This window comes from Biomphalaria glabrata, chromosome 8 (assembly GCF_947242115.1).
Source record: "Biomphalaria glabrata chromosome 8, xgBioGlab47.1, whole genome shotgun sequence".
Taxonomy (NCBI): domain Eukaryota; kingdom Metazoa; phylum Mollusca; class Gastropoda; family Planorbidae; genus Biomphalaria; species Biomphalaria glabrata.
The window spans coordinates 10,433,130-10,455,493 of record NC_074718.1 but is presented as its reverse complement, the minus strand read 5'-3'; the positions used below and the strand labels follow the sequence as shown (position 1 = coordinate 10,455,493).

The window sequence follows — 22,364 nt, the reverse complement described above, 5'->3', positions numbered from 1 at the left end:
AGTAGGCTTATTAATCATTAGTCATTAGTAGACTATTTAACGCTATTATTATTTATTATTAAACTAGTAGACTATCTTATTCTTAGTATATGGATCTAGTCTAGATCTAGAGATCTAATCAGACTAAATCTAATCAAGTATATCTTGAACCCGTAATTTATAGATCAGATGGTAGTGTAGAGTAGACTAAGACTACAGACTATAGTTAATTGAGTATAGATCTATCAATTCTATCTACTGTCGTCGTCGAACCAAGCCAGAGTGGAGAGAGGTGTACAACTGTGACTAAGTCTAAGTTAGTGTTACTGTAACTTAGTGTAACTGTAACTATTATAATTATTATTATTATAGGCTACTATACTTAGTATACTAGATTCTATAACTAGATCTAGATCTATAACTATATTGACTATAACTCTTAGTCTACTAACTGAGTAAGTAACTCAACTCGACTGTCTCGACAACTGCATGACACTGTCACTGTGACGTGACTGTCAAGACACTGTCACTGACATTTTCTGATTTTGTAAATCATTCATCACAGGCGCAGGGTTTATTAATGTTCATTTTTATTGTGCTTTTGTGATATTCATCTTAGCTTAAAGATCTAGAACTAGATGTAGTCTAAATTAGTGACGTTTCAAACGAGAAGATATTGTATTGTAAGAGTAAGAGACGATATTTTTTTGAAGGTTTCGAGACGATTTGTTTATAACAATCGTAACCTATAAAATATTAATGTAAACATAAACAAAAGTCTTTTCTGCCAACTATGAAACTCTTAAAATGGTCTTGGTAGACATGGTACAGGGGCGCATCTGGCGAATAGAATGACATTAGGTCAAATTCGGAAGGCCAGTACCCAAATGGGAAAGGTGGCTCGCTGAATATGCCACGTTGAATGACAATAAGTAGCGTAAATGTGATTGACATTCTTTTATACCTTTCATAAAAAAAAACAACAGATTTTACCTGCTGTTTATATTATATAATCACATATTCTTTCGTATTAATAAAATAACATAAAAGTGAATATGGGTCATTTCATGGATGATATGAATGCCTGGGCAATGGGCATTAGCTGTGGTCGGAACGATGTCGTCCACTCATCAGTCCCCCCTTTTTTTTCTACAAGCAGCTGATGTATCAAAAGGAATCTTAAAGTGCGAAAGAGTTTGGAGTCAGCGGCGTACTACGTCGCTCTGCTAGGATGTAGCAGTGCCGCAAACTGCCTAAGGGTAGCCGGTTTCTGATTTTTCCCCAGGGTTAACTCCAAAAGCCTGTTTCCCATGATTGGGTATAGCTACAAGGCAGCTAGTGTTTGAATTCAAAGTTTTCCTTCTCCTATGTGGGTATCCAGAAATGGCTATCGAGCCCCTCCTGCCCTAAGCTTACTGATTTAGGCGCCAGTTAATCGCCTTCACTCCTTCTTCTGTTAGGGAAAACAGCTCTGCCGGACTCAATATCTGGTTATAACACGTGAAAGCCATAGTTGGGCTGGTTGTTGGAGGTTATTTGAGACGCATGCCATTTGGAAACATTTTATAGGTAGTGGAGTGCTTAGGCCTATATTCATTATACCACTTCCGGTACTGACTAACGGAACCAATCACCTCGATATATAGGCTATATCCATTTAGACAAACCATGCTATCTCGACAAACATATTTTATATGTAGGCCTACATATTTAAGAACACATTGCACGAACAAACTATGGGCTACGCTTGACTACTATGGTTTATGAAAGATGTTGTCCAAGCTCGGACAGCGTCCTCCATTCTCAAGCTTCTTAATTCATGTTAAACAAAACAATACAATGATCTCCTGTGCATAGAAAATGGCGTAAAAGCAGAGTTGTGTCTTTTTCGCAGTGCAGGGTTAAATGAGGTGCCACTACTCTAAAGGTATAATATCTTATATAATACAGACGTTACTTCAAAAAAAGAAAATGATTACATCCTACGCGTCATGCATTTAGTCATGCATATTAACCAATGACCTAAATTGTCCTAGCGTCACTGGTAACCTAGCTATTCCTTGCTCTATAATAGCAATAGGGAAGAAGGAGCACTTGTACAAATTTGTTCTTAGCATCAGTGGCGTAGCAAGCTACCCGTGGGTCCGAGTTCAAGAAAATCTTGGTGGCCCTCCCTCCCCCAAATTTAGAGTGTGACAAAAAATATGAGTAACTAAGTTCTACGTCCCCTACTTAACAGTAAATAAATCTTACATTTATTTACATAAAACTGCATTTTTCTTGCTTTCTAAGTAGCAAAGTCGGAAACCAGTGCATCTATTTCTAAATTTTTGGCTACTTTTCGCTCTAAGGAAAGAATAGCAAGCTAAGTCAGCCTGCTTATTGTGTCATAGAACTTCTTACATAATTTCTGACCAATCGCAACTTCGAGAATGACTACTCTGCTGAACTAGCTGTCACAGATAAAGTGACAGAAATAACATGCATGTCGTGACAACGTTTGAAAAGCTTGTAGTTTTCTATGATGAAAAAAGCAGCCGAATCTTGTATTTAACACAATGGAATGCTTCTTTGAAGGATTGCATCTCTGAACAATATTGTATGACAATATTATCTGGGTCAGATAAGACTAGAAGGATGGTGGCATCATATAACTCTTTATCGTGAAAGAAACAGGGCATTAACCACTCAAACATGACATTTTTATGCCCATGAAATCTGTCACAAAATGATTTAGAAACAATGACATCGTTAGATCGTTAAAATACGTTAATTTTGAAAGTGTTCTCTGCATCAAATATTCTCTTCGCGGCAGTTAGTGGTAGGTTTATCAAAATTCTCTTTAACTTTCCGTAAATTGTGTAAAGTGTAAAGCAAAAAAAAAACAACAACACTGTATTATCAATGAGATAAACAAGCAGCCTCATTTTGTACACCCTCAAATTATTTTTCAATTGACTTCCTTCATTCTGGATTCGTAAATACAACCGAATAATTAGCAGCTGTGTCGAAATTTCAATTCTTAACCATCAGGGCTATCCCTATAGATCTTGGCCTGTCATTGTGGTCCCCTCCTTTTTTTTTGTGCAATACATCCGTATTAACCAAACTCTCCTTCCCACCCCTGATTCCTGTAATACCTTCAATGGTTTTATGGAGAAAAAAAAATTGGGACGGTATGGCCTAGTGATCAGAAACGCATGATTTATGGCTAGCAACCAATGCAATAAACCTGATGACAGCAGTTCATGACATTAAAGCAATCCAAGCCGCTGGTACAAAAATGCAATTATTTTTTTCCACTTTGGTCTCATCCCAAGTGTAGGGCCTTACTGGTTTTGAGTCATGGACCAAAATGCGACAATTCCCTTGGCGCCATGGTTGCTACACCACAGACTGTGGGCCCATAATGGGCGTGGGTCCGGGCTCATTGAACCCCTTCGCGCCATGGATGCTACGCCACTGCCTAGCATATGGAAAGAGGAATGTGCCTTTATCTTTGTGTATATATGTCGATCAGGTTACGCCCAGACGGCAGTGTGTTTAACTTTCGGCGCCTAAGTGTCCCATACTAAAACAAAAGAGATAGTCGTCACGGAGCGTAATTTTCTCTACGCCGATGACTGCGCCCTACTTGCTCACACTAAACATGAGCTCAGCTTGCTGTTAACGAATTAGCGTACGCATCCGCTTGTTTTGGTTTAACAATAAACCTGGGAAAATCAGAAGAACGGTACGTATCAAATGACGCATCACTTTCAATAGAAGTTGTTAAACGTCTTCTTAAAGCAAGTAACTTTTTTTTTTGTAGGCCTCCAAGCGAGATATAAGCTAATACAGCGGCGGGTAATAAATCGCTTCACCTGCCAATCCGTGACCTCCGTGACCCCAGGCCGTAAGACTGGTTCGTGACGTATTAGGTCAGCGACCATTGTTTCTGATCGTAACCAGAGCCTCACTCCGTGTTAGCATTAGCGCTTAGGCGAAGTGTTGTAAAATGTAACACAACCAACGTGTAGTTGTCCTCATAACTATAAACAGACGTATTATTAAAGTAGACAAATTACTAGGTCTAGACTTTGTGTATTTACTTAATATACATACTAAGTGATTGAAGACTGCTTTGTGTGTTTTGTAAACTGAACTGTAGTGTGTTGTAAACTTAACTGTAGCACACCTGACTGAATGTTTGCATTAGTGCTTAGGCTAAGTGGTATAGTCTGTAACTCATTAACGTGTAGTCTTTTCTATAAACAGTATTACACCTACATATACGTTATTAGAATATAAAAGTGATACAATAATGATAACTAGCATCACAACAGAAATAACACACAACATGAAAACAAATGTGTGATGTTACATAGCAATTTTATTTGCAGACCAAAGATACCACTTTAATGAGTTAAGTTTTTATTGCAATTGTTTAATAAGCATATGGAGAAAAAAAATATATATTCCAATAATTTACAATACATATTTTAAAAATAGGCCTACAATGATTTCATATAATGTTAATGTTATTTAAAGTATATATATATATATATATGGATGGCTGCCTGGTCGAGCGGTTTGCCCTCCGGACTGTCATTTACATTTATCAGTGGTTCCAGGTTCAAACCCTGGCCGGTCCAATCCCCCGTCATGCAGTCATTCAATTTCTTTAGAACCACATGAACACAATAACCAGCAAAATATCTTATCTTATAGATTACACAAGTTACTTAAAAAAAAAAGATAATTACCCATAACATAACATCTAATTAGCAGTTAGACTTACAGTAAACCAATTATCAAACCATTCCAGAAAATAATAGGATACTAATTTATTACCCTGACCAACAAAAGGATTCTTACATTAACAAATGTACACGTACACCATTTTAAAATGATTTCTAAATAATGAGCTCTTCATCAAATTGCATATCATATCGAAGGCGCCGGCCAATCAGTGTAACCGGTACAAAGCAGTATGTATGGATCAGAGCATGGGCGTAGCCAGGATTTTTTTCTCTGAAAAAAAAAATATATATATGTTTGTATGGATGAATGTGTGCTGAGAGCTCCCCCAGCGCGGGGCGGAGCCCCGCCACCAAGCACTATTTCTGGTATTGAAAGCCAACTAAATGCATATTCTGAGGTACCTACAGTGCATTATTTCGCTATTAAAAAGTTTTATTTCAAAAACCTAATGTGCTATTCTTACTGACTTAGACCCTTCCGCGCCGTTCGGCGCATTTGCTGGCAAGTTGTTTCCACAAAAATATGTCACTGGCAATGTCTGAAGCCTCTTCCCACCTGCCCTGAGGACCTCCATAAAAGAGTTGTGCCAAGTTTTACTACGATGTCATCGCAACTCTTATTATGCGTAATTCATTTTGTCGATGAACATGTCCCGCAAACCTCATGCGACGCTCTGTCACGACCTTACTAAGGGGTCGACTCCCATTTCGGCATAATATTTCCTTGATTTGGACCCGATCTCTAAAACTGACTCCTAAATTCCTTTTTAGCCATCTTTGTAGAGCCACATTTAGTGCTTTTCAATTTCATTGCACTTTATTAATGGATCCCAGCCACTGGTAGAAATGTGTAACTTCTCTTGACTACGATATATTGGAATTATAATAGATGACTATTTTGCTTTAGAGGTTATATCGAAAAGGGAAGTTTTATCGTCAAAATCATCTGTTGTTGTTTTTTTAACTAAAATATATTTGGAGTTGTTTTTTTTTTAATTCAAAACCACATTTAGCTACGGTCATATAATTAGGTGACTGTAGTTTGCTTTATAAATAATATTGAAGAGAGAGACTTTCAACCTTAAAACGCTCTGTAAGGGGATTTTAAACTGAAAACTGTCTTGAGGGGTTTTAAACTTTTAGAAAAAGCCATCTGGAGGAGAGGGGTTGAAACTCAAATCCCCCCCCCCACCCACCCACCCATTGGCTTGGCTACGCTCAAAGAATTTTTTTAATTGCTTTTTTTTTATATAATGAAGAGTTGAAGAGGTATTTTTTAGCATCAAACCCCTCTGAAGGGAAATTTAAACTCAAAACACCCAATAGGCTTGGCTACGCTCATAGCATTTTGATTGCGAATTTTGATTTATTTTTTAGCTTCAAACCCCGCTGGTGGGAGGTTTAAACTAAAAACCCCTTTGGCTATGCTCATAGCATTTTGAGTGCGTAATTTGCTTTTTTTTAATATCGAAGATTTATTTTTAGCTTCAAACCCAGCTGAAGAGGGGCTTAAATTCAAAACCCCTTTGGCTATGCTCATACAATTTTGAGTGTGTAATTTGCTTTTTATATTGAAGAGAGGTTTATTGTAAATTTTTGAGAGGGGTTTAAAATCAAAATCTTCCTTAAATGTGCTCTTGGAGTTTTGGGATTGTCGTTTGAATTTTTTTGGTTTTATAGAAGAGGGGATTTCATACTTAGGACCCCCTGGTAGGGGGTTTTAAACTCAAAGCCCCCTGGCATGGTTTTTTTAAAACTCAAATCCCCTTGGTAGGGGTTTCAAACTCAAAGCTCCTCAAAGCCCCCTGGTATGGGGTTTTAAACACAAAACTCCCTTGGCTGTGCTAGGGCAAGTGATGGTTTAGTATTAAAATTTCACCTAAAATAAACAAAATTAAAGCAAAAGATCAGTCACTACACTCCAACCCCCCTTCCCCTGGCTACGCCCATGGATCAGAGGCATGGTTACTATAGGCCTACAGAAAGCAAGACTTCTTGAACGCTTTTTCACCGCATTGGGCATGTCCCACATATAGGGTCTACTTTTAAGAAGAAACCACATGATTAGATCTTAAATCTATAAAGTGACAAAACATTTTGTTGTGACAATCTTGGTAAATATGAACAATTTTATCTAAACAAGGCTTCAGGGATTTTTCTAATTTTAATTCTTGCTATCAGGTTGATCTCGCCTAGATTTTAAAAAAAAATGAAATATACTCTCATGTGAAAGGTTTTCCATTATAAGTTGTATTAAAAAAAAAATTTCCTTTAGTAATTTTTTTTTTTTTTGCTATTGTAAAGAGTCGTCTGAGAAATATATGATTTTATAAACATAATATAGTAGTTTTAGAGCCAATGATTTACTAAAAGATTTTCATTCAATACATTGCGAGTTATTTGTAAGCCTCTCATATGTTACATAGGCCATTCTATTCATAATTTGTTTTAGCACTCAAAAGCTTCAAACTCCACTTATATCCCATAATTTATGGTATGAGCAAATAGATGTGTCTTTGCAACCCCCTACCTCTCCCTTTTATAACACTACCTTAATGTTAGGGTTACTTAAAGAACATTATGGTAGTGTTATAAAAGTAACCTTTACTACAAAACATTTCTAACAGCTAACAATGGTAGTAACAGATCACTGTTTTTAAACAATACTGCAGAATTGACTGATCTCTGCCATAAAGCGTGTAAGAAGCTTAAGAGAAACTACAGATTAAACAGAAATAAAACCCCCACAACTTTACTTTTCAATGCAGAAAGAGGACAAACTTATGTGTAACTAAAATGAAGTCAAAGTAATATAATTAAAAAAAAAAAGAAAGAAACATAATTCCCATAAATGCATTTGCAGGTTCATATGATCAAGTCTAAGGATAAAGAAACATTGCATTAATTCACATGACTAGAGTATGCAGTCCCAGTTATGATGCGCATATTAGGTAAACAGAAGTTGGAGAGAACTGTTGGTCATATCACTCATATGGTGATACCCCAAATAGGCTTATGACTAAACTACTGATATGACATCCTCTGTCTAGATTACAACATAGTGGAGCACAAAATATTTTGTCAGGTCAATTAAGTGAAAAGCATTGGGCATTGTTACACTAAAAGTCACATAAATGCCATTTGTTTACACTTTGATTTTAAGATCGCAATATTCCTTGCTCCTTGAATGTTAAGATGAGCTTGTACCTACAATTACTAACATTGTGAACTCTTCACTGACTTCAGGCATTGTACCACAGCAATTTAAGCATGCACTTGTCAGGCCCTTATTAAAGAAATCCAGTCTTGACCAGGAATGTCTAAAAAACTATCGCCCGGTATCAAATCTTCCCTTCCTGTCAAAGCTTCTGGAGCGCATCGTGTTAGCGCAAATTCTTTCTCATCTTGAACAGTACTGTCTCTTGGAAGAATTTCAATCTGCATATAGGAAGTGCCGTAGCACAGAGACAGCAGTGGTCTGGGTAGGCTACTAAACGACTTCACAATTCCGACAAAGGCCACATATCTATTCTTTCCATGCTGGACTTGTCCGCAGCCTTTGATACGCTAGACCATGAAATTATGATGGCCAGATTATCTGCAATTTTTGGTTTAGCAGGTGTCGTCCTAAAGTGGCTTGGATCCTACCTGACGTAACGCACCCAAAGTGTCATTGTTAGCGGGACGGAATCAACAAACTTACTTTTGAAGTACGGAGTACCCCAAGGATCAGTTCTAGGCCCAGTACTGTTTACTATGTACACATTTCCACTCAGCGGTGTCATACGGCCAACCGGCATCTTATACCATTTCTTTGCCGATGACTCACAGTTATACAATTCATCAGTACCCTCAGAGGTGTCGCATCTGGCAGAGAAAATCAGTAGTATCGTTGCAAGGGTGAGCGATTGGATGGTTGAAAATAAACTCAAGATGAACGAAGACAAGACAGAAATAATTAAGATTGGCACTGGGAACAATGTCTCAAAAGTTGAAAGCACAGATTCTCTCTTTATCACGAACTGCCATGTTCCTTTTTTCCATGTAGTGCGGAATCTTGGAGTTTTCTTCGACTCAACACTATCTTTCGACCCACACATAAGTCAGCTCTGCAAAGGTCTTTATCTGCAGCTGCGCAGATTAGGCCAGATCCGACCATATTTAACAACAGAGTCAACATGGCATTCATACTCTCCCGCCTTGACTACTGCAACGCCGTGCTAGCAGGTATACCTGATGACAAAATAGCCAAGCTGCAACATATACAGAACAACGCCGCTCGAATAGTCCTTAAAAAAACTAGACAAGATTCTGCTACTACGCTCTTGCGCACGCTCCATTGGCTTCCCGTGAAAGCGAGAATCGATTACAAGGTCGCCACACTTTGTCATCAGTGTATATATAACAATGAGATGCCCTTGTACCTTAGCGAACTGATTACTCCATGTCCCCCAGAGAGCCCTGCGCTCAATGGACTCAACGCTTTTAGTAGTGCCACGTTTCTCCCTCAAAAGCTACGGTCTGCGTGCTTTTTCAGTTCACGGACCAAAGGTTTGGAACTCACTCCCCATTGATCTCAGACAGACAACATGCTACACCACTTTTAAGAAGAACATTAAGACCTATCTGTTTAAAACTTTTTTAGATTAACTGTCATTTTAGCTCTCGTGTTTTTGTTTGTAATGTTGTTACAGCGCCTTGAGCCTACATTTTGTTTGTTAACAGCGCTTTATAAATAAATTATTATTATTATTATTATTGTCTTTTTCAGCAATAAAATTCACTACCGGTAAGAGAGAAAAGGAAAGAGAAAGCAAGATAACAATAGTGAGGGCAATATCATCATCATGGAATCTAAAAAACAAAAAAAAATTGGGAGAAATATTAAAAGAATTAAACTAAATTAACAATGTATTAGAAGATCCCTCTGACCAACATAATTACTAAATTACGTTGTGCTACAAGGGAAATAACTTACTAAAAAAATTTATTCTACAGTGCTGAAAAGAGCATAAAAATAATCATATAGTCATAGACATATATATATATATATATACATAGACTGGACGATAAAGTAAAAATTATTATGGGAAACATTTGGGAAAAGATAAGTTTGAATGAGTTATACAGCAGTTATGAGCAGTGTAAAATTAAAAGTATTTAGTTTGTTTTTTTTCTGCCATAACCTATATAATTGATAGAACCCCTTCTGTATTATTATATCTCTAATCGTGCCAACCAAATCTATTAAATTTACATAATTATAAATAGTTTTAAATACTAGATTTAGATCTAGTCTATATAAATACTATAGTAAAAAAATACTACTTACTACTAGTAGGCCTACTATACTATAAACTATAATTATAATCTGTTTAGTCTAGTCTATAGTTAGTATATAAATAGTCTAGGACTAGATTGTCACTATAATCTATATTTATACTAGATCTAGTCTGCATGCATAGATGATAGACTGACTAGTTTAATAGTTAGTAGTAAAAAGTATGAAAAGTATTAGACCTAGTTATTACAAATATTAGTCATATTTATTAGATTTAGATCTATCAATATTAAATTAGTCACAGTCACAGTGATACTGAATTATTCTGACTTACTGAAACTGAAAGTTAATGTGTATAAGTATAATATTCAATTTTTTTTTCAACCTTTAGAATTTATCCTTGGCCTATCGTACTACGAACAATAGAGCACGTTCTGCTCATTTTTCTTTGACTTTTTTGACTAAAAACTAATTCTAACAATTTGAATCGATAAGACCGCCATACATTAATAAAGAAGCCATGTCAACAAACATAGATCCACATCACAAACCTATATATATTTGCCTATGTCTATGATTATGAAACAAAGGCAAAATATTGGGAATATGGCAATTTTGTACTTTTCAAAACTAAAGATCATAATTATATATTGGCTGAAATGTTAGTCCTAGAATTTATAGCTCGATTGCCGCCATTTTTTTTTCACATAGATATAGTACATAAAACATATTTGACTTCCCCCAAATAAAAATAACTTCCTACTTCCAGTCTATATTTATTTATGTCTATGCATATAGTATATTAAAGTACATTGCTAATCAATATTTAATACATCAGAAAGTGTTCTATTTATGGATTTGCATAAAAATCTAAAAAATATCCTTTTTTTCTAAAAAAAAACAAAACATAAAATTGTTAAAAGAAAAATGTTGATTTATTTGAAAGAATGCTATTAACAGTAGACCTATATGTAATTAAAATTTACAAAATTAACAAAGTTTGAGTATGAATTAAGTAAGATAAAAAAACATGTACAGAAAAGAAACTGTGGATCAATCTGTAAACAATATTTCTTTTTCATTAACAAAATTTTCTATATATAAGTGACATACAGAATGAAAGAATAAAAAAATAAGTTTAAGACTAAAAGTTAATGGAAAATTTCTCTGCAAACTGATTTTCTTTTTCTCTAAATGTCCACATGCTTCCATCCCACACTAGAAACAAAAATAAGAATAGTGAAGTACCCAACTGATGTAATATTGCATCATTTTTTAAAGTCAATACACAAGATTTGTGCTCATATTTATTGTATTCAATATAGAATAAGATATGTAACCTTCCTTATGTATGCTCCTCACATAAACTATTGGTCCAATTAGGATGACAACACAACCTTTGATCCTTTAACATCAACTTTGAGCCATTAATAAATTGTTCTCTTGAGTTTCTAGTCAGAATTTTTCAATTCACAACCCTTCATCTTTGCAAGGCTCACAGCTGCAGCTGCTACAAAAGTATAATATAGTTTCCTACTTAAGTAATGAATGTTTACTGAAATAAAAAACCATTACTCCATCTCAAACATTCTTTATTATAGATCTGAAACTTCTTAATTGATGAAATATATTTAAGCAAAAAGGGACACATTTTTGTTACTGTAAAAAAAAAAAGTGCCCCTTTTGGACCTTGTAATCTATAGGGCACATTATATAAAGGTCATCTCTTGGGCATTGTGTTTGAGTGGTAATGCACTTGGCTTCTGAACCTGAGAGGTCTCTGGTTCAAATATCAGTGAAGACTGGGATTTTGAGCTTAGGAATTTTTATGATTCCAGAGTCCACCCAACTCTTAATGAGGAAAGTAAAGGAGGTTGGTCATTGTGCTGGCCACATGGGACCCTTAATAATCACCACAGTGGAAACAGATGACTTTCAGTTACCATGCTGGACATAAAAATAGCCAGGTGAAGATTAAATGTAATAAATAAACTGAATAATATTGCATTTCATTGTGTGTAACATAATAATACAACATATCACAAAGGATTTAGTCATGTACATAAAAGAACAAAAACATAGGTTTACACTATCTGAAAGATACTGGTATGTACTGTGTTAGTCTGTAAATGACAATAACAAATTCTAACTATTAAAGATAGTACTACAATGAGAAATATGTACACAACTGAAGGAAACACTGGTGTGTGACCAAATGGAGCTAACCAAAGCCCCCTGTGATTGGCATCTCTTAGATGGTGTGAAAGCCAGGAAGCAAGGAACATCAGAGAGAAAACCTTCATGGATGGTCGATAATAGCCAATGATCCAACAAAGAAATACTACTGCTGGTATCAAACTAGTGATGTGGAAAGGTGGTCGATGCTGTAAGTGTAACGCTTTCTGTAGATAAAAAAAAAAATATTTCAGAAGGAATTTTAAAAAATGAAAAGTAATTGTTACAATTGTAGATTGATATATTTTGTAATCCTTTTTCCACTGCTTTCCAGATGAAGACTGATTATGAATTTCAGGATATTAAGGATGACCCTAAGTCCACATAAGCATGTGAACTTTACATCACCTTCCCCATAGATTTCACAAGATTTGTGTTATAAGCACATGTTGATTTAGTTAGTCAGTGTGGAAAGGAAAGAGATCTAGTTGTATTTTGTTTAAAAAAAAAAAAAAAAATAAATCTTATTGTGAGAGGCGTAGTGGTAAAGTACTTGGCTTTTGAACCGGGGGTCCCAGGCTTGAATCCTGGTGAAGACTGAGATTTCTAATTTTGGGATCTCTAATGTGTACCTGACATTAACTGGGGAAAAGTGAAGGTGGTTGGTCATTGTTCTGGCCACATGACACCATTTTGTTACCAGTAGGCCAGAGAATCAGGTGATCTGTAGATCATCTGCCCTATTGATCGCAAGGAATAATTAGACAAAATGGAGTAAGATGTAGAAAGATCCGAATTTTGATTTTAATCTATAGATGTTAAATCAAAATAACTTTTAAAAAAAAAAGGGGACAGAAATAATTAAACGCCCTCTTAAATAATTGTTAAAGCGCTTGTAAATTTTAATCAGGACTTGTGGGGTGTTCCTGAGAGTTTAAAATTATAAAATAACATTTCACTAGGTTTAACATTTAGGGATAGAAAATAGATTGCAATGTCAAAAAAAAATAATTTTTAAATCTCTAAATAATACATTTGTTGTACCGGTAGCCTACCTTTAAATCTAGTGATCCAGCTGCCATAAAGTGATCAAGATCAACAGAAGCAGCCAAGAAGGCACAGAATAATACATTCAACCATTTTTTCTTTTCCCCTAAAAATTCATAGCCTTCTGCTACTGCCCAAACTAAAGCACCAACTGATGCATGTGTGGTGCTGTCAGTTACAGCTCGTAGTATATTTCCATTTTCCTGGATGCCAGACAGTTTAACAAGGATGTAATCCCCAAGAAGGCAAACCATGGAAAGAAGACTGCACAAAAAGAAAGTCAAATATGGCGCAGGAAACCAATGATAGAGATCCTGACTAATGAGTCCATTAATAAGTAACATTCCTATTAATATCTGAAAAAAAAATTCAAATAACATAAGAATATTACTATTATATACAGAAACATCAATGTTATACAATTTTAAAAAATACATACAAATAACATTAAGATGTCCTACATGTTAACTTGGTCATAATTGCCAATTAGAGACTTGGATTCTTATTAATAGAAGTCATTGGTTTGCATGGCTGATTTGGGCAATCTGTTCCATGCTCTATTGACAAGTAAAAGATTTGTGTCCAAGCCTGTGAAATAAGTAATGTGTGTCTTTGTGTTTCTTTGATTATTTTGTTAGGTAAGATACTGTTTGACAACCTTCATTAATACCTTAACATCATGTCTCTATTTACATACATATATATTTATTCTAGTTTCCTAGTGTTTTCTTAAGTTGGAGGATTGGAAACGGAACATGGATTCCTTAGTATTGTAATTTATTTAAATCTAGATCTATATGTATGACATAAAATTTAAAATGTTCAGATTCATTCAATTTAGTGTTAAATGTACAGTTAAATTTGACATCACATTTTTTTACTTTTATTATTTTGATTTTCGATCTAGAATCTAGACTAGACTGTTGACCTTTATCAGTAATCAGTCTATGACTAGATCTAGAAATCTAGATCTATTTCTATTTTCATCTTAGTCTTAGTAAATTATTAGATTCTACTTAGGGCCGGTCCTACAGGTTGCAGGGCCCTATGCGAAACGGACTGCACGGGGCCTAATTTGCATTGTAATAAGGATAATAAGTGAAAATATAGATTTTGTATTAGAAAATGAATTCGTCTTTGCATTTTATTTATAGTTTACTTAGTACAAAATCACTGTCAAATTAACTTTAAGAGCCATCTACAGTAGATAGTAGTTTTCCAACAAAAAGGAGATAAACATTCAGATATGCCTTTTAGATTTACTATCGACTAGCAAAATATTGCTTTTTTTTTTTTTTCGAAGAGTTTGAGATAGATTTAGATTTGTATTTGTATGCCAATGACTATTAAAGTAAATAAAGTTTTGGTTAAAATTCGGCTTATTATTACATTTTTATTAAATGAAAGCTGACAAAGTTGTTTCATTTTTTGTTTTTTTTATCGCGAGTAGGATTGGCGTTGCCCATAATGAATGACACCCCGAAATGACGATTTTGTCTGTTTAAGGAGATTTACATCAGTTTTCAGAAGATTTTAATAATTTCAGGAGATTTTCATGACTTTTTCTTATATTTTATAATTTCAGGAGGATTCCAGGAACCCATTAATAATAAGTTAAAATGGTTTAATATAATAATTTACACCTAGATTTCGCATCCCGCGGGGCCTATGAAAGTGCAGGGCCCACTGAGGCCGCATAGGTAGCAGTGGACTAAGACAGGCCCTGGTTTTACTATACTAGATCTATATAGATCTACATATTCTAGACCTATATAATATATAGATCTACTGATTATATCTCCAGATCTAGATTCTAAATAGAATAATAGATCAAGATAATCTAGAATTATAAATTAGATCTCTAGATCTATATTATATACATACAGAGAATACAGTGCTTTTGTGCTTTTTAATAAAAAAAAAAAAAAAAGTAATCAGTGATGCATAGCCTAACTTTTAATTATAATTTAATAAATTAATAATAAACTTTAAAATATAAGAAAAGTAATAATTTTTCCCAGCTTGAAAAAGTAAAAGGTGCCTGCAGTATGGGCCATACCATCACTAAAAAGCACTGGCACTGTAACTGTATGTATAGAATAGATCTAGGTATATTTATATATAGAGATATAGAGTCTATATAGATTATAATTAGTACCTATATATGGTAAAAATATATTATATTAGTATTATTTTATTAGACTATTTACCTCTTTCTCTTCTTATTGACGATACCATCGTTAAATTATTGTTTCATTTAATAAACTTTACTTTGACTTATACTTATTAGATCTATATAAAAAGAGCATGCATTATGATTGTGATGCATTCCCCTTTAATTATATACCAAATAAAACCATTTTTTGATAACAAACGAAAAAGTTATTGACCCTTAGTCATAACATGATTGTGAAATAGTAATGAGCAAAATGAAAAATTCCTTCAAAACGTGTGGAGAGAAAGAGTTAATTATATATAGATCTATCTATACCGATTATGCCATTTAATTTAAATGATTAATTATTATGATTATCATCATCAGGTTTCTAACACAAACTTCTAGAATAAGCCTAGATCCTGTACCTGTACTGTACTGGTCATCACTAGTGTACTACTAAACTACTACCTCTGAGAGTTAAGAGAGTGTAGAGCGTAACATGGATACAAGCAACAGAGCCCCGTTTTGCCTGTAAGGGGGTGTTAGCAAACCCAAAAAAACATGCAAGCATAATGCCTCATATCTTCACGACATAAATAAAACATATACCGATATATATATATTATATCTTTAAATACAAACTATAAATTCTAAGCTTTTACTTAATTACTATAATCTACATGTATGTTTGAACATTTCATTTGTTTAAATATATAATATGCACATACTTCACATAGATCTACCTACTTACTACTACTATATTAGTATAAATCAAACTTTGTAGCACCTAGCCGACCTAGATCTATTATCCTATGTTAAAAGTTAACTCTATTGCAAATAAAAGATCTAAATATTTATTTTTGACAGAGAAGTCAGTAGATCTTACCAAATATAGAACTAGTTAACTGGATCGTCTAACTAATAGTAGCTTAAGTACTTAGACTGATTTTTATAGATATATATCTAGATCTAGTCAAGATGTCATTTTAATTCTATGATAATAGTAACAGAGTAGATCCATCAATTTCCACCTATCTATATATCTAGATCTAGGTCATTCAAGGTCAGTGTTTCTCAAACTGTGTGTTGCGGCACACTAGTGTGCCGCCGAAGATTTGCAGGTGTGCCGCTGGAGTTTTCAGAACGCCACACGTGCAGCATTACACAGGTGCCTACTATTAAATTTTATTTTACGTTGCCATGACATCCCCACTTGCACCGATGGCTGTCCTTCCATGCAGGGAAATAGAAAGGGATTCGTCACTCTTGACACTCAACTGAGTGAGTCTTGTTGGTCAAGAAAATCCATATGTATTAAGTATTACTGTTAACTATTTCTGTTACTACTAGTATTCTAAGTATTACTAGTATTAGTATTACTAATTATTGACTATTACTAGCTTAGCTAGTAACTTAAGTAACTAGACTAGATCTAGTTAGTAGTTGTTCATGACCATGCATGATGATCCAGAGGCAGAGAGAAGCTCTTGCCTTCAAGTCTTTGCCGAAAGATTTGATGTCTGTTCTGGATCAAGATCCGGCAGATCAAACTTATTAGAATTAGATCTAGATCTAGAAGCTACTTACTAAATTTAAAAATAGACGTCTCAGGCCGGGGCCATACGGATTTGTTTCTAACTTTTGTTTACGTTTTGATACAAAGCGAAAATAGCGCATGCGCAGTAACTTAAGAATTGTAACTTCCTGTCTTTCTTTGAATTCGACTTATTAAGTTTTAGTTTGAAAGATCAAAACGTGAATGTGAAAAAAAAAAAAAATTGATACCGAGCAGGCAATAAGTCGGATTGCAGGCGTTTGCCGGAAAGCTTTTTTTTTTTTTTAATTCGATTATGCCGGTTATAGACGGTGTTGTTGCATCCATGAGCGTAGATCTAGTAACTAAATAAAAAATTAAGATAATTTATAAGCAAGCTAGCTTTTCTAAGTTTAATCATAGTATCATAGTTCTGGATCTCGATCTATATTTAATATATAATATATATATTATAATATATATATATATATATATATATATATATATATATATATATATATATATATATATATATATATTGTTACGAATCTCACTATCCAGGCTCTCTGCAAACTGCAACATACACCACCAACTTAAAGAACTTGACAAGTCAGGGCTCCAAAATAACGTAAAGGTTTAATGTCCATAAATAACAGCCAATACTGTACAATTGGCAGCACGTAGAACAGTACAAATAGCTCTGCGATAAAAAATATCTCTCCGATAACACCGTTCCGCCGTATCAAGTCTTGCACTGGCCTCTCCGTCTCATTCCGGGCTTGCACTGGGTTCAACAGTTCGGGACTGACTTCACACACTTGGGCTCGTTGTGTCGGACTCGATCACAGACCAAGATCAAGACGCCGTTCGTCTCAACTGTACTTGACAGTACTCCGCACTGAACCGTCGTAATGCTCCGTACAGAAACACACCGTTGAACTGTGCTGTAGTCGACCGTGTTCTGAACTCCTGTCGTGAACCCGCTTTCTGAACCGTCTTGACTGCGACACCTCCGCTCTTATATAGGGTCCCTACTGGCCTTCTCGAACCGGACAGAACGCCGCTCGACGTTTCTAGGTGGTCAGATGACTACAACTCTCGTGACGCTCCTGAGCTCTGTTCACGATGCAGATCCTACTCGAACCTTCATGTTGACACTCGTCTAGGCTGACCGTCGTAGCTCGTCACGGTTGACCGCTCGTCTAGTGCTGGCCTGTGGCGATTTGCGTCGGCTGACTACACTCACACCACTACCCCCATCTGTGCCACCACCAGGTTTATAACAATATATTTCTATAAATCAAATAAGAACATAAAACTAAAATGTTACTTAACCTTGGTTAGGCCAATAATAGAATATGCATCCTCCGTTTGGGACCCCTCAACTCAAGAAAACATTAAGAAACTGGAACAGACACAAAATAGAGCAGTGAGATTCATAACAAACGAATATTCACATTTGACTAGAGTAACACCTTTAGTAAAATCACTAAATTTAGAAAGCCTTCAGGACAGAAGGCTCAAAAGTAAAGTAGCAATCATACATAAAACACTGAACCATAATCTTCAAATACAAAAACAAAATTTAATAAAATACTCTGAAAGACACAAAGATAAAGGCACATTCCTCGTCCCATATGCTAGGACAAATTTGTACAAATACTCCTTCTTCCCTAGTGCTATTAGAGCATGGAATGGGTTGCCTGAGCTAGCCAGGAAAACCAGTGACTTGGCAGAATTTAAGTCATTGGTTAATATGCATGACTAAATGCATGACGCGTAGGACGTAATCATCTTCTTTTTTGAAGTAACGTCTGTATTATATAAGATAAGTGTGGTGACACGGTTGCTGTGTGGTCAACCGTGACACACGGTCAAGTGTTGAGTATCGAGAGTTAGGGGACTTGGGGGAAGTGACTAGTGTGTAAACACGAGAGAGAGAAAGGTCAGCGAGTGAAGCAGGAGATCTGTACATAACGTTGCCGTGTATATATATGTATTTGTTAAAATGTTCCACAATTAAAAAGACACTTTAAACGTAAAAGGACTTGTTTCTTCACAACTGGCGACCACGACGAGATACGACGAGGCACAAGTAAGTGGAAATGTCGATGTACAAAATATTTAGAGAAGCGGGCAAGGAAAATGGCCTACAAGGCGAAGAACTTGAAAAGTTCATTACACTAAAAATAACACAGGAGGAAGAAAGGGAAGAAAGGAGATTTAATAGGGAAGAAGCCAAAAAGAAAGAAGAAGATAGTAGAAGGAAGGAAATCTTACAACTAGAAGAATCCAAAAAGAAAGAAGAAGATAGTAGAAGGAAGGAAATCTTACAACTAGAACTAAAACTTAAAGAAAAGAAAGACAAAGAACAGCAAAATGAAAAGGAGGAACACTTTGACAAATACAAACAATTAGACAGAATGTCTCCATTTGACGAGAGCCAGAATGAGTGCATTGACTCATATCTACTGAGATTTGAGGATATAGCAACATCATGCAACCTCCCACAGACAGAATGGGCAAGAAGCCTCATGGGGCGCTTAAAAGGTAGAGCCATCAACATCTGTCTTCAAATGAGAGATGAAGAAAGAAAAGAGTACGTGGCCGTGAAGGAGGCGTTGCGGAGACAGTTTGGCTCCACAAGTTACGAATACAGAAGGAGATTGAAAGAGTCGACACCTCTGGCGAACGACGATCCTCAAATATTCGTCACCAACATGTCGATATACTTCGATCGATGGGTAGACCTGTCAAAAGTGGATCACAAATATGAAACCCTCAGAGAACACATCATAATGGACGCTGTGATGGAAGCTTACAATAATAATGTGAAAACATACGTCACGGAGCGAGAGCCAAAGACCATCAGCAGCCTGATAGCACAACTAAGGCAGTATAAGGCCGCACACCCAATGGAAGTGTTAGCTAGAGAGAACCCAAATGCGACATCAGCTTTTATGGTGAACAACGCTGCAAGAATGAGGACTCCAAGCCCTCTATATAGAAGAGAGAACGCTGACAAGAGACCACCATATACAGGAAGAAGAGAGAAAGATATCGACATAAGCCCAAAATATAGACCTCGAAGAGAGAAAGATGAAGAAATGAGTCCAACATATAGATATCAAAGAGAGAAAGATGAAGAAATAAGCCCAACATATAGAGATCGAAGAGAGAACGCAGATAGGAGCCCAACATATACATATAAGAAAGACACAGCTAAGAGCCCAACATATACATATAGAAGAGGGAAAGATGAAGATAAGAGCCCAACATATACCTACAAGGAATGACGTAACCAGCAAAAGGTTCGTTTCCAATGTCAAATTTGCGGTAGAACAAACCACATTACAGACACTTGCTTCTACAACCGACGCAATAGAGTTTGGAACAACAGACCCAGAGATAGAGCATTTGCTGCCAAACACGCTAATAAACTGCAGGTATACCCGGGCTTTGTGGGAGAACAAATGACCAACGTACTGTACGATACAGGTGCAACTGCAATTTTAGTCGCAAAAGAATACGTCAACCCACAAGAGTACACCGGAAGAAGACAAGACTGTGTTGGTTACACGGGTCAAGTAACTACACATCTGGTAGCACGTATCAACATACACACACCGTTCATCAGTGGTTGGCATGAGGCTTTAGTACTAGACAATAAGCCTGACAACATTGGTCTTATCATTGGCTGTATCAAAGGCTCTAAACCTTGCACAGTAGAAGAATTGAACAAGTGGAAAGAAAAATACACACAGAAATGTTCCATGGTTACTACAAGAGCTCAGAAGAAAGCAGAAGAAGTGCTAAATACAAACGATAACATACAAGTTCCTTATAACAATGAAAATGAAAATACAGAAACAGAAAATAGCGATATGAGAAGCCATAATCAAGTGAACAACCCGAATGAAATCTCCACAGAAAGTCAAGACCCACTACACATTAAAACAGAACAATTTGTCAGTGAACAGAAAAATGACCCAGATCTAATAAAACTCATAGAAAGTGAAGCTCCACCAAGACGAGGGTTAATTAAGATAGGCGAAGATGGTGCCTATGTGAGAGAAATTCATCTGAAAGCAGGCAAGACACAACAATTGCTAGTTCCAAAGAAGTATAGAGAAACAATTTTAAAGCTTGCACATGACACCCCGTTTGCCGGACATATGGGAGTAAAGAGAACATTGAATAGAATCTTGAATGAATTTTTTTGGCCTAGAATTACGCAAGAAGTCAAGGCCTACATAAAATCTTGTCATATTTGCCAAATACATGGAGCAAAGGGAACATATATGCAAGCTCCAATACAAACAACAGACTTAAGTGAAATGCCATTTGAAAAGATAGCCGTAGATATTATTGGACCAATGCCAGTAATATCCGGAAGAGGCCATCGCTACATATTGACTGTTGTAGACATGTGCACACGGTTTCCAGAAGCAATACCATTGAAAAGAATTTCTTCCGAAGATGTCGGAGACGCACTTACAGCAATATTTGCAAGAACAGGTTACCCTCGCATAATACTGAGTGATCAAGGCACCCAGTTTAAATCAAATGAATTCGCACAGTTTTGCAAAACTCTGAATATTAAACAACAATTTGCTGCCCGTTTTCACCCCCAAGCAAATGGGATGTGCGAACGCCTGAATTCAACGCTGAAAACAATGCTGAACAAAGTAGCACAGGACAACCCAACAGACTGGGACAAGCTGATCAACCCCATACTGTTCGCCTACAGAGAAGTACCACACACAACAACGGGCTTCTCACCATTCGAGATGCTCTATGGCTCACCTGTTAGGGGACCCATGTCACTATACAGAGACTTTCTAGTAAATAGGAACATAGAACATGACGTACACACAGGATACGATCTTGTCATCAAGACAAGACAAAATATAATCAAAGCATGCGAAACTGTCCAAAAGCAAACAAACAGAGAGAAACCAGAACTATTGAGAAAGTTAAATCAGGGGCGAAAGTTGAGAACACTACAAGTTGATGATAATGTCATGGTTCTGCTGCCTGACAGAAATAACCAGCTATTTATAAAATGGCAGGGCCCATTCCAAGTCACAAAGGTGATTTCGAAGGTCGACTACAGCATAAACATCAGAGGCCGAGACAAAGTATTTCACATCAATATGCTGAAGCTGTACATGCCCAGACCATTTACTCTTTCAACAAACGCTAATCAAGACACGCAAGACAGTTGTAGAGTAATGGTGATAGAACCAATAGAGGAAGCAGATGATGTCTAGGGACGCTCGACTTAGGTTAATTCATTAATCAGATGATGAGAAAATTAACAAATAACTTGTATGATAACTTTAAAATTTGTCTTGTCAAAATTGAATGAACATTACACTTCTGAATTTTTTTTTATTTCATTCAGAGATGTGAAAGTTGTACTACAATTTAGTTTTTAAGTTTGTT

The 22,364-nt window shown here is 35.9% G+C and overlaps 2 protein-coding genes across 4 annotated transcripts; one reads left to right on the top strand and one right to left on the bottom strand.

The window, feature by feature from the left end:
- Positions 1–10,915: 10,915 nt before the first annotated feature.
- On the bottom strand, positions 10,916–17,074 carry LOC106057734 (transmembrane protein 267-like). 3 transcript variants are annotated; one of them, XM_056039694.1, is made up of 3 exons: positions 16,970–17,074; positions 13,233–13,580; positions 10,916–12,404 (listed from the first exon to the last, which is right to left on the bottom strand). In XM_056039694.1, the coding sequence occupies exons 1-3, from the start codon at positions 17,057–17,059 to the stop codon at positions 12,087–12,089; spliced, it is 756 nt and encodes a 251-aa protein (XP_055895669.1). In that variant the 5' UTR covers positions 17,060–17,074; the 3' UTR covers positions 10,916–12,086. The 3 variants fall into 3 exon arrangements, with proteins under 3 accessions (XP_055895669.1, XP_055895670.1, XP_013070509.1); XM_056039695.1 differs by lacking the exon at positions 16,970–17,074 and adding an exon at positions 15,808–15,929; XM_013215055.2 differs by lacking the exon at positions 16,970–17,074 and adding an exon at positions 13,686–13,828.
- A 2,265-nt stretch (positions 17,075–19,339) lies between these two features.
- Positions 19,340–22,189, top strand: LOC129927713 (uncharacterized). Its single transcript, XM_056038071.1, has 2 exons — positions 19,340–19,839; positions 20,257–22,189. The coding sequence occupies exons 1-2, from the start codon at positions 19,340–19,342 to the stop codon at positions 22,187–22,189; spliced, it is 2,433 nt and encodes an 810-aa protein (XP_055894046.1).
- The last annotated feature ends 175 nt before the right edge of the window (positions 22,190–22,364 follow it).

What these genes read in the sequence shown, in the direction of transcription:
- LOC106057734 (XM_056039694.1), bottom strand. Translation starts at nt 17,059, where the DNA reads ATGCGCTATTTTCGCTTTGTATCAAAACGTAAACAAAAGTTAGAAACA. An exon ending in GACGTCTATTTTTAAATTTA is followed by an intron (nt 13,581 to 16,969) that starts GTAAGTAGCTTC and finishes TTTTTTTTTCAG; the next exon opens with ATATTAATAGGAATGTTACT. An exon ending in CTGGATCACTAGATTTAAAG is followed by an intron (nt 12,405 to 13,232) that starts GTAGGCTACCGG and finishes TTTTATCTACAG; the next exon opens with AAAGCGTTACACTTACAGCA.
- LOC129927713 (XM_056038071.1), top strand. Translation starts at nt 19,340, where the DNA reads ATGTCTCCATTTGACGAGAGCCAGAATGAGTGCATTGACTCATATCTA. An exon ending in GCCGCACACCCAATGGAAGT is followed by an intron (nt 19,840 to 20,256) that starts GTTAGCTAGAGA and finishes AATTTGCGGTAG; the next exon opens with AACAAACCACATTACAGACA.